The sequence below is a fragment of the Pseudorca crassidens genome, chromosome 11, assembly GCF_039906515.1.
Source record: "Pseudorca crassidens isolate mPseCra1 chromosome 11, mPseCra1.hap1, whole genome shotgun sequence".
NCBI lineage: Eukaryota > Metazoa > Chordata > Mammalia > Artiodactyla > Delphinidae > Pseudorca > Pseudorca crassidens.
In genome coordinates, this window is record NC_090306.1 from 43,881,643 (window position 1) to 43,894,657 (window position 13,015).

Genomic DNA, 13,015 nt, shown 5'->3' on the forward strand with positions numbered 1-13,015 from the left:
GAGATTTAAAGCTGAGTCTTATTAGAGAGTAGGGGAGAATGATCTGGAAGTAGCATTGAGGAATGAGGAAGATCCCTACCTCATTTCCAGGCCAAGTGATAAGGGGGATGTGAAAGTTAAAATAGACATCCTTTGAGAGGGCTGCAAGTGAGGCAGTATTATCAGGGGAGAGCAAGGGGTCAGTTATTACTTCGTGTATTTTGAGGATATATTGTTATAAACCTCTTTATTAACAATATAGATGTATGATATTATCTTTATATTACACATTTTTGATCTACTGTCTCCCTTTGCCCCTAATGATGCTTCTTGCCTTGAATTCTATTTTTGCCTGTTATTAGATGTCTGCTTGGCTTTTGGGGGGGGTTCTTATTTGTCTTTTTCTATCTCTTTGTTTTAACTTTGTCCTGTCCTTTTTAAAAAATTTTATTGGAGTATAGTCAGTTTACAATGTTGGGATAGTTTCTGCTGTACAGTAAAGTGAATCAGTTATACATATACATACATCCACTCTTTTTTAGATTCTTTTTGTCCTGTCCTTCTTTTAAGTGTGTCTCTTGTAGACATTATATTGCTAGATCTTGTTTTTAAATTAAATCTGAGAATTCTACCTTTTCTTGGTAAATTTAATTTATTAAATTCCTTTTATGTTGAACATTTTATTTCTTCTTAGATTAAATTTTCTTTCATTTTTTTCTTGCTTATTTACTTATATTAGTTTTTTCTATGGTTTGAAAAGTATGCATTTTATATTTGTTCTTCCACTGGTTATCTTTAACTTGTTACGACTCTTACTTGTATTTATCTTCCCCAACTTTTGAAACTTATCAACACCTATCTGTGTCTTCCTCCATAGTGGGACAAATACTTTAACATACACACTCTTGCCTACCTCTGGATATTGCACTTTGTTATATCTGCGGGGTGTGTGTGTGTGTGTGTGTGTGTGTGTGTAGTGTATGTATATTTACAATGCTTTTAGACACCAACAAGCTTTACAAAATTATTTTCTCATTTTTACTATCTTATATTTTGTAGCATTTCCTAAAAGTTTCATTTGATAGATCACTTCCTTCAAGAGTATTTTCAAAGAGGATCTTAATGATACTGCTGAGACCTTGAAGGTCTGAGAATATATTTGTTGTACCCTTACATTTAAGCAATAGCTTAGCTGAATATAGCTTAGATTCAAAGTTCTGTTTTCAATATTATAAAAATATTTATTATTTTCCTGTCTCTAATGTTGCTCCTAAGAAGTCTGACATTCTGATTCATTCTCTTTGTGGGTGAGCTGCTTTTCTTAGAATTTTCTCTTTGCCTTTGGAGTTCTTAAATTTCATTAAAATATCACTAAGTATTCATGTTTTCTATATCAGCCCTCTTTATCCCCACTCCCCATATACCCTTCCAATATCAGTCTTTCTTTGGAGGTTCTCACTTGTTTTTTTCATATATCATCTTCCCTCCATTAACTTTTTCTCTCCGCTGGGACTCGTATTATATAAATGCTGTCTTTTCTATATCTAGCTTCATTAATTTGTATATTTTTCATCTCTTATTCATTCTCAATGTCTTCTGGAAAAGTTTCTTGACCTGATCTTGGGTTATGTTCATTTTGCTGTTTATATCATCTAGTGAGTTTATTTCAATTGTGTATTGAATATTCAGTAATCCTGCTTGGTTCTTCATAATTGTTTGTTTCTGCTTCAGTATCAATATCCTCTTTGGGAACATTTATTTGGCCTGTATTCTATTAATTCTTGTCATCTAGAGTAGGTTATTCAATTTATTATCTTCCTAATTGTCTAGTTATTTTTCCCTGTGAGGTCATTTTCCTTTACGAGTATCAGTTATCTTGGTGAGTAATGGAAGGAGAAAGGGGTGGGAGGAGTCAAGACCCGCCTTTAGCTTGTACAACTCCTGGTGAGTGGAAGGGTCCAACTTTGAATGTCTTTATATCTATTGCTCTTGTCAGAGGGCTTTGCCCCTTAGTGAAGGTCTCTGTACCCTAGGCTTCGTTCTTTTATTTATGTATTTATTTTTGGCTGCTTTGGGTCATTGTTGCTGTGCGAGGGCTTTCTCTAGTTGCAGCGAGTCGGGGCTACTCTCCGTTGCAGTGCGCCGGCTTCTCATTGTGGTGACTTCTCTTGTTGCGGAGCGCGGGCTCTAGGCTCACGGGCTTCAGTAGTTGTAGCATACAGGCTCAGTAGTTGTGGCACGCGGGCTCAGTAGTTGTGGCACGCGGGCTCTAGAGTACAGGCTCAATAGTTGTGGCGCATGGGCTTAGTTGCTCCGAGGCATGTGGGATCTTCCCGGACCAGGGATTGAACCCGTGTCCCTTGCATTGGCAGGAGGATTCTTAACCACTGCACCACCAGGGAAGTCCCCTTAGGCTTTGTTCTTTTCTAAGAATGTATTTGTCTAGCCTCCTGGGTGAAAAGAAAGCCTATGAGGAAAGGTAGGAGGAAACCCTTAGGTGTTTGTTGGCTGAGCCAGCAGTTGCTGGTTTTTTTACCTTACATCCCAGTAGTGTGACCCTATGAACTTGCTTTCTGGTATGTAGAGGGATGATGGGGAAGGCAGTGATCTACTCTAGGCATGCAGTGGATAGAAAAGAGCCCAACTCAAAATTTCTCCCCAAATCTCCATGTTGGAAGCTGGGCCCTCCTTTGTCTAGGGCTAGTATTTCCCTTCTTTATCAAACCATAACCATCTTCTGACCCTCCAGGGGTTTCTGCTGGTTTCATTTTCTTTCTTTCTTTCTTTTTTTTTTTTTTTTTGCCCATTCATTTCTTATTTCTGAGGCATCTTTGGGCTTGAGTTGGGTGGGGGAGGTAGACTGTGCCACTTTGCCATCATATCAGGGATCATTTTGTGATAGCCTACCTCAGTGTTTGTTGAAGCTTTGTGTTTCAAGTAATTTAGAGCAGAAGATATTCTTCCTTGAGTGGTTATGGTAGTAGTCTGGAAATGAAGATGTTTAACCTGAAGAACTACAGGCAAAATATAAAAATATAGGTTGGACAAAGCAATGTATATACATGAAAGAAAGCAAAATAGGCATTTTACTGAAACATTGAAATTTACTTTCCACATGCTTGTGTTTAATTTTACAGTCACTTGGGAATCTTCTTAAACCTGGAAACAAGACGAGAAAATTAATCTTATTACAAATTGCTCTTGAACACATTTGTGGGAAAACAGATGATTCACAGGGAAATTAAGAGTGCCACCAGGGCTCACAATGTCAAACTAGTAAAATTAGTATGTAATCCATATTTATAAAAGTCACCTTCACAAGGCAGAATGTCTCCCAGGACCAAAATCAGGAAGAACAGGGCCTGGCAATAGTTTATACTTATTAGACAGTATTCTTACACCTAAAGTTAGAACACAGCCTAAATATTGACAATGGTGGTTATTTCTGGGCATGGACTTGTCTGTATGTTCCAAATTTTTTATGATGAACATTCATTACTTTTGTAATTGGAAAAAATTATTCGAATGGAATTTTCAAAGTGAAATCATCATATAAATATACAAACTTGTGCAAGGATATTTGCTGCAGCATTGCTTGCAATGTTGAAAAAGATCCAGATTTCTATCAGTAGGAGAACCGTTCAATAAATTATGATAGATCTTTATAAGAAATATCATGCAAACAATAAAGATGATGATATAAGTCTATATTAACATAGAAAAATTTCAAAGATTTACTGTTAAGTGAAACAAAGTAGGTTAAAAGACATGTCTGAAATGAGCCCATTTTTGCAACCAAAAAGTAAGTGCACAGAAATTTTTTGAAAAGTATATGCAAAAAGTTTCTTCTCAATCTTAACAGCAAGTAAAAAGTTGAGCAAAGTGAAAAATAAACGACTCTTCTTTGATTCTTTGGAGAAGTGAGGTCACAGGGCAAACCATTGCCCCCAAAACTGGAGAGACAGACAGATGATATAGAGAATTACAACTTAACTAGAACAGAAACTCATGAGCAGAAACTTCTGCAGGAACCAGTGCCTGGTAAAAAACCTAAACAGTAATTGATGAATTGCTGGAGGCTCAGTATAAACAAGTCTGAGAGTTAAAAACTCCAGGGGACCTAGTCAAAGGGACCTTCAGAAACTCTACTAGGTCCTGACAGTGAAGATTGGAGAAAAATCCCCTCATGTTTACCCCAGAGGAAGGGGGAAAGTAAGCATTCTGAAATACAGCAGAGCATTCTGTTCTTCTTAACAAATCTGCCCTCAGGAGAATCTATTTTACCAGAGTCTAACATGCTGGGGTTTTATCAGGGCCTAACCTACTTGGAGGAAGGGAAATACTCAACTCCAGTCAGCTCTAGCCATCCTGTCCCATCTAAGGTGGAGTGGGAGTCATGGGTACCGAGAAGCACTGGTAAAGTTCATAGTCCAGAGGCATAAGTTCTCCAAAAGACTGAGACCTAATCATAGAACTATAAAATGTTTCCCCTTCTCCCATACTTCACCACACCACTAAAGGCCTATTTACCAGAGTTTCTTTCACCTAGTATATCATGTCTGGATTTTAATTTAAAAATTACAGGGCACACTAAAAGGCAAAAAATACAGTTTGAAGAGGCTGAACACGCATCGGAACCAGAGTCAGATATGGTAGTGATGTTGTAATTATGATAATTATAATCATAATTAACTGTGATTAATATGCTAAGGACTTTGTTGAAAAAGTAGATAGCATGCAGGAACATTGGATAATGTGAATTTTCTTCAAAGAAGAACTCTCAAGAGAAATTTTAAAATATTTTGAACTAAATGAAAATGAAAATACACACTTATCAAAATTTGTGGGATGCAGGAAAAGCGGTGTGCTTAGAAGGAAATTTATAGCATTAAATGCACATGTTAGGAAAGAAAAAAATCTTAAATCAATAATCTAAGCTTCCACCTTGGGAAACTAAAAAAAGAGGAGTAAACTAAATCCAAAATAAGCAGAAGAAAAGAAGTAATAAAAATTAGAGCAGAAATCAATAGAGAAGATCAACAGATTTAAGTGGGCATCTTGCTCATCCCTCAACCATGTGTTTATGTTGTTTAGAGTTACATATATAGTTAAGTATAAAGCCAAATGTGTAGAAATATTAACAGCAAATTCAGTATAGTGGTTTCTATGGAGCAAGAAGGAGAAAAATGTCATTGGTTAGGGGTACACAGAGGAATTCACCCTTATGTGTGTTTGTATTATGTATTTTTAATTTTTGCTTTTTGGGTTTTTCCTTTCTTTTTTTAAAAAAATTACTTAAGTTATTTATTTTTGGCTGCGTTGGGTCTGTGTTGCTGCACACGGGCTTTCTCTAGGTGTGGCGTGCGGGGGCTACCCTGCATTGCAGTGCGCGGGCTTCTCGCTGCAGTGGCTTCTCTTGTTGCGGAGCACGGGCTCTAGGTGCACGGGCTTCAGTAGTTGTGGCACGCAGGCTTACTTGCTCCAGGGCATGTGGGATCCTCTTGGACCAGGGCTCGAACCTGTGTCCCCTGCATTGGCAGGCAGACTCCCAACCACTGCACCACCAGGCAAGTCCTTTCCTTTCTTTTTCTTTTCTTTTTTTTTTTTTTGCGGTACGTGGGCCTCTCACGGTTGTGGCCTCTCCTGCTGTGGAGCACAGGTTCCGGACGCACAGGCTCAGCGGCCACGGCCTCACGGGCCTAGCCGCTCGGCGGCATGTGGGATCCTCCCGGACCGGGGCACAAACCCGTGTCCCCTGCATCGGCAGGCGGACTCTCAACCACTGCGCCACCAGGGAAGCCCCTCCTTTCTTTTTTAAAGAGCATGTTTTATTTCTTTTTCTTTTTAATTTAATTAATTAATTTATTTATTTAGGCCACGTCTCACGGCATGTGGGATCTTAGTTCCTCAACCAGGGATCGAACCTGCACCCCCTGCAATGGAAGTTCAGAACCTTAACCATTGGACTACCGGGAAAGTCCCCGCATGTTTTATTTCTTAAGCTTAGTGTTGCATTTGCAGATTTTTGAATATTACTGTGCTTTTAGCTGTCTGAAATATTGATAATAAATATCTTTAAAATATTCTGTAGCACTCTAGATAAAGTCCAGGGAACCTAATATGGATTACAAACACCTTCATAGTTTCTCTGACCCTACTTACCTCTCTAATCTTGCCACTTCTAGTTTGTACACAGTGGTTCAACCAGGCTGACCAATTTTCCTCAAAAGACCTGCAAGCCTTTGCCATTCCCCCTCTCCAGCACAGCCAGCCCTCCTCCCCTTTTCATCCATCTTCCTCTTGTTATTAAATCTTTGCTTAATTGTCCATAACTTTAGGAAAACTTCTCTGGCACTTTATCTTTGTGTGGGTTGAGTACTTCTTTGTAATTCCAAAACATTTAGTACTTTCACCATCTCTTACCACTTATTCACACCATATTGGAATTGTTGATTTACTTCTCTGTAGCTTCCATTTGAATATAAAAGTATAGAAACTGTCTCATTTATCTTAACATCCCTGGCCTCTGCCTAGTACCTGGCAGTAATAGGCTCTCAGTAAATATTCTTCTAGGAGTCAATTAGTTAGTTAATGATGGGCTGGTTTACTTAACATTCTTTTTTTTTTAAATTTTATTTATTTTATTTTTGGCTGCGTTGGGTCTTTTGTTGCTGCATGTGGGCTTTTCTGTAGCTGTGGCGAGTGGGGGCTATTCTTTGCTGCAGTGCGCAGGACTCCCATTGCGGTGACTTCTCTTGTTGCAGAGCACGGGCTCTATGCCTGCAGGCTTCAGTAGTTGTGGCACGTGTGCTCAGTAGTTATGGTTCATGGGCTCTAGAGCACAGGCTTAGTAATTGTGGTGCACGGGCTTAGCTGCTCTGTGGCATGTGGGATCCTCCCAGACCAGGACTCGAACCCGTGTCCCCTGAACTGACAGGCAGATTCTTAACCACAGAACCACCAGGGAAGCCCTACTTAACATTCTTGAGGCATGCTATAATTTAATTTTTAATGTGAACCCTGTTTAATAATCAGTATTTAGTTGGAATCATAAATCTTAACCATCCCATAGTGTGGTTAGAAATAATTACCTGGAAAACAGAAACAAAAATAAAAACAAACAAAACCAAAACAGAAATCATTACCTGAAATAAAGTTCTCTTCAGTCATTCGTATATCAAAGTTTGGGTTAAACTAGGTCTTGCTTTTGTTTTTTAGGATTAGCTCATAGTAGGTGTTCATCACATTTTTATTTTTATAAATTCAAATTTGATGACTATAATAGGTATTACTCTAATGGATGGTAAGTATGATACCACTTGCATTTAATGAACCTAATAAAAATGCCATTGTTACTTATATTTTCTTCTTAGTCTGCTCTTTTGCTTCATTTTCCTTAGAGTCCATGTGCTGCTAACTAAAGATTGTGATTTACGAACAGCTCCTAACCCCGTATGTAAAAAAAATACTTAAAAAAAATTATTTATTTATTTATTTGGCTGTTTCGGGTCTTCGTTGCAGCACACGGGCTCTTCATTGCAGCTTGCAGGCTTCTCTCTAGTTGTGGCGTGTGGGCCTTTTTCTCTCTGTAGTGAGGTATGTAGTCTGTGGCTCGTGCACTGGCTCTCTGGTTGAGGCACTCGAGCTCAGTAGTTGTGGCGCACGGGCTTAGTTGCCCTGCAGCATGTGGGATCTTAGTTCCCTGACCAGGGATCAAACCCGCATCCCCTGCATTGGAAGGTGGATTCTTTACCACTGGACCACCAGGAAGATATAATATTGTTTTATATCTTAATAAAATAATACAACTTTCCTTTCAAACAAAAGTTATATGCCAAAATGTTAGCAGCAGTATTATCCCTGAATGGTAGGGGTCCAAAGTAATTTTTAAATTTTCTTTGTTATACTTTCTTATACTTTATATATTTTTGAAATATTTTTGTAAAAATATATCAAATTATACTTGGAAAAAAGCAATTCCCTGTTTAAAAAGAAAAACTTTAGGAAAAAGACTTTAAGTGGAATGGCAGATGGTCAGCATGGAAACAAGAAGCATGGGGTCACAGAAGAGTCTCTGGAAAAGCAGCATGCTGCGTAGCCAGCATAACTGTCCATGTTGTTGGTCAGGTACATTCTTATGGTAGAGATGAATCCACATCATAATCTTATGTCACAACCATCGATATCACATAAACAGCTGCTTCTGCCCTGATTCTGTATTTGCCAGACAACTTTCTAATTTCTGATTTATGTCCTAAGTAGTTTTTCCCCCTTTAGGGAAAATGCTCTAATACGCCAAGGCAAACATCTGAACCATTTCCTTATTTTCAAGCGTGCAAGCCCCCTGCTAGGACCAGCCCTTAGAGAAAATAAAGAATTATGACATAGCACACTAGGGACTTCCCTGGTGGCACAGTGGTTAAGACTCCACACTCCCAATGCAGGGGGCCCGGCTTCAATACCTGGTCAGGGAACTAGATCCCACATGCATGCCACAACTAAGAGTTCACATGCCACAACAAAGGAGTTGGCAAGCTGCAACTAAGGAGCCCGCCTGCCGCAACTAAGACTTGGTGCAGCCAAATAAATAAATATTTTTTTTAAAAAAGAATGAATGACATATCACACTATATGCCAGCTTTCTCTACCCATCTTTTAAACAAAGATTTGAATAGTGAAAGACAGAAAGGCACGTGTACGTGTTTGCTTATGTGTGACATACAGAAAGTGGCAGGGACATAGGGTGAATGACAGAAACAGAAAATCCAGTCATTCTGAGTGACTCTAACCTTTGTCTACTGTATGGTAAGTAAGAATTTTCACATCAGATGGTCTTTATCTCAGTGAGAGAGAAATATTTAAACAATTTAGCTTAAGGTAAATTTCAGGTATCTTTAGTGTGGCATGTAGAACTTGTTTGAAATTCTGGTTCTGCTTCAGCTTCCTAGTCTTTAAAATGCTTGCTCTCTTTACCTCATCAGGATGGCTGTGAGGTTTAAATTTGATATTAGATTCACTGTTTGTGAAAAGCACCACACAACTGTGAAGTGTTATTGTTATTACTATTACTTAACAGGTAATAGTACTTCCCTCAATAAAAATTGCACCAGATAGCCTGCAGTTTCCAAAGCTTCCTCTGCCCTAAGAGAGTCCTGTTGAAACTGTTCTTTTGGGAATTCCCAGTGGTTAGGACTCAGCACTTTCACTGCTGGGACCCGGGTTCAATCCCTGGTCAGGGAACTAAAATCCCACAAGCTGTACATGCAGCCAATAAATAAATAAATATTTTTGAAAATATTTTTTAAAAATGGAAACTGTTCTTTTGAGAGTTGCTGTCTTTTGTAATTCCTCAGTATTTTATCACCCCCTACTTTGATTATTACCCCTTTGGGGAAAGAAACATAGATTTATTCATTCATTCAACATTGAACTTTTTTGGGTATCTCTAATGGGTCAAAATGTCAGATCTCCTGGGATACAAAGAGACAGATGCATAAACAGATCATTATAATACATGTGGTAAATACAATGATAGAGTAATAATCTTAGGATATTATGGGAGTTTGGGGAAATGGCACATAAGGGCAATAGGGAAGATTAGGAAAACTTTCCTCAGGGGGAAAAGTATAAACTGATTAAGTCAGTAATATTTTGTGCTGCAAGTAACAGAATCCCTACCCTCTTGCACTGTTTGTGGGAATGTAAACTGATACAGCCACTACGCAGAACAGTATGGAGGTTCCTTAAAAAACTAAAATCAGAACTACCATGCAACCCAGCAATCCCATTACTGGGCATATACCCTGAGAAAACCATAATTCAAAAAGAGTCATGTACCACAATGTTCACTGCAGCTCTGTTTGCAGTAGTCAGGACATGGAAGCAATCTAAATGTCCACCGACAGATGAATGGATAAAGAAGATGTGGCACATATATACAGTGGAATATTACTCAGCCATAAAAAGAAACAAAATTTAGTTATTTGTAGTGAGGTGGATGGACCTAGAGTCTGTCATACAGAGTGAAGTAAGTCAGAAAGAGAAAAACAAATACCATATGCTAACACATATGTATGGAATCTAAAAAAAAAAAAAAAAGGTTCTGAAGAACCTAGGGGCAGGACAGGAATAGAGACGCAGATGTAGAGAATGGACTTGAGGGCACGGGGAGTTGGAAGGGTAAGCTGGGACGAAGTAAGAGAGCGGCATGGACATATATACACTACCAAATGTAAAATAGCTAGTGGGAAGTAGCCGCATAGCACAGGGAGATCAGCTCGTGCTTTGTGACCACCTAGAGGGGTGGGATAGGGAGGGTGGGAGGGAGGGAGACGCAAGAGGGAGGAGATATGGGAACATATGTATATGTATAGCTGATTCACTTTGTTATACAGCAGAAACTAACACACCGTTGTAAAGCAATTATACTCCAATAAAGATGTTAAAAAAAAAGTAACAGAATCCCTGACTAAGGATGGTTGAAACTGAAAAAGTCATTTATTGCTCACTTAACAAAAAGGCCAGAGGCAGGTGTACTCAGGGTTGTTCCAGCAACTTAATGTTATCAAAGATAGGGTTTCATTTATCCTCCTCCTCTGTAATTCTTGGTGTATTGTCTTTTTGTCCTGTGGTTATCACCTCAGGGTTGCCAAAGATGACAATAGCTCCAAGCATCACATGACACATCAAGGCAGGAAGAGAAATTTTAGTTCTAGTCATCTCTGTTGGAAACAGGAAGAAAGGGTACTGGAGAGTAGGGAGGTTTTTGTTTTTATATATTTTTAATTAAAAAAATCATTTATTTGTTTGACTGCCTTGGGTCTTAGTTGTGGCACATAGGATCTTCGTTGTGGTGCACGGGCCTCTCTCTAGTTGTGGCACGCGGGCTCCAGAGCATGTGGGCTTAGTTGCCCCAAGGCATGTGGGATCTTAGTTCCCTGACCAGGGATGGAACCCACGTCCCCTGCATTGGAAGGCGGAATCTTAACCACTGGACCACCAGGGAAGTTCCTATATTTTAAATTAAAAAAAAAATTTTTATGAGATAAAGTAAAAGAAGAAATATGTTATCGGCCCTGGATTTTTGCACGTAGTGTTCCTTCTGCCTGGCATCCATGGTCTCTTGAACCCTTTCCACATATTATATCTCAGTGCCTCATTATAGTACCTGGCACATAGGAAGTAGTAAATATTTTTGAAAGGAAAGCAGGCAGAGCAAAAATAGAGGCAGTTGAACACAACAGGCAGTTAATCTCCTTAAAACATATTGTCTAGGGGCTTCCCTGGTGGCACAGTGATTAAGAATCTGTCTGCCAATGCAGGGGTCACGGGTTCGAGCCCTGGTCCAGGAAGATCCCACATACCACGGAGCAACTAAGCCCTTGGGCCACAACTACTGAGTCTGCCCTCTAGAGCCCGTGAGCCACAACTAGTGTGCCTGTGTGCCACAACTACTGAAGCCTGCGTACCTAGAGCCCATGCTCCTAAGCCAGAGAAGCCACCACAATGAGAAGCCTGCACACCCCATCAAAGAGTAGCCCCCGCTCGCCACAACTGGTGTGCAGCAACAAAGACCCAACGAAGCCAAAAATAAATAAATAAATAAATAATTTTAAAAAACATATTGTCTAAAATCAGGGGAGGTAAGTAATAAGGCAATTACAATACAGAATGGTAAGTACTAAGATAGTATTAATTATAAGACGCTATGGGAGAACACAGGAGTCAGAGAAGACAGCTCGGAAAGAGTGATTGGGAACTTCCCTTTGATCCAGTGGTTAAGACTCTGTGCTTCTAATGCAGGAGGCGGGTGTTCCATCCCTGGTCAGGGAACTAGGATCCCACATGCCCTGCGGCATGGCCAAAAAAAAAAATGTTGAGAAAAAAAAAAAGAAAGAGTGATTGTTTAAACTGAGATCCAAAGGATGGTAGAAATAACCAAACCCAGAGGGAAAAAAGCCTCTTGGTTTGGACTATAATTGCCACAAAGTAAAAAAATATATAATCCTCTTTGAGGGAGAAAGAACTTGAAGAGATTCTAGGGAGGAAAAAAGGAGGGGGAGGATGGCAAATAGTAACGGATCATGTAGTGCCCATTATTACTAATTTAAAATGTCTTAAAAATAGGTTTAGTGAAAAATAGAAAAGAATCCAAGTCTTCAATTCTTCTATTTCCTATAATGTCTTATTAAAGTTTTTCACTGTTTTCAGCATCTCCTACTCTGAAAGTTTTCAAACATCTAACTCTATAACTCAGAAACTCCTAATACATATTTTGTATCTAATATCATGTAAAAATGGAAGTTTTGGCAAAGCCCAATAGAAGGGTTGCCAGATTAAATACAGGGTGCCTAGTCAAATTTGAACTTCAGATAAATAATAAACAATTTTTTACAATTACATGGGCCATACTTATACTAAATCACTTGCTGTTTATCTGAAATTAAAATTTAACTGGGTGTCCTACCTTTTTATTTGCTAAATCTGGCAACCCTAACAATGGATACCAAATTCTGAAGAGAAGTGCTAGACTAGGATTTACAAAGAACTTAACTCTTAATCTTTTAACTCACTCTGAGGGTATGAGATGGTCAAGGAGAAGAGGATTTTGAGAGTGCTTCTACCCTTCCTCCACTCCAAGAACTTAACACGAGTCTCCAATTTGGAGGCCCAGTAGACAAGGGTCTGATTCCATACCCGAAAAAAAAACCATACCTGACTGATTGGCTAGCTGCTCTAATGGCAGAAACAAAGAAAAAACTGCTGCTGCATTGGGATAGGCCTTCAGCCTCAGAGTTTATCTGGACAAAGGAGGCTCAAGTGTTTCCTATAGACTAGATGAGGGCCACACATACATATATACCCAGGAGAGATGACATAGGGCTGTCATGTATTCTGTCCAGGAGAACTGCCTTAATATGCAAACACATCTCAGCAGAGAGAAGCTGGGGGTATCACACATGCAAACAACCAGTTGGAATAGAAATGTATCTGCCATGATGAAGAAATCTGCAGGGAATTCCCTGGCTGCCCAGTG

General features: G+C 39.2%; 1 protein-coding gene across 1 annotated transcript in view; it reads right to left on the reverse strand.

Annotated features, from left to right (window-relative positions):
• Positions 1–3,116: 3,116 nt before the first annotated feature.
• Positions 3,117–13,015, reverse strand: part of FAM186A (family with sequence similarity 186 member A) — a 42,654-nt gene continuing 32,755 nt past the window's right edge. Inside the window, 1 exon segment of the mRNA XM_067698588.1 lies at positions 3,117–3,138. Within this exon segment, the coding sequence (XP_067554689.1) occupies positions 3,117–3,138 (22 nt within the window).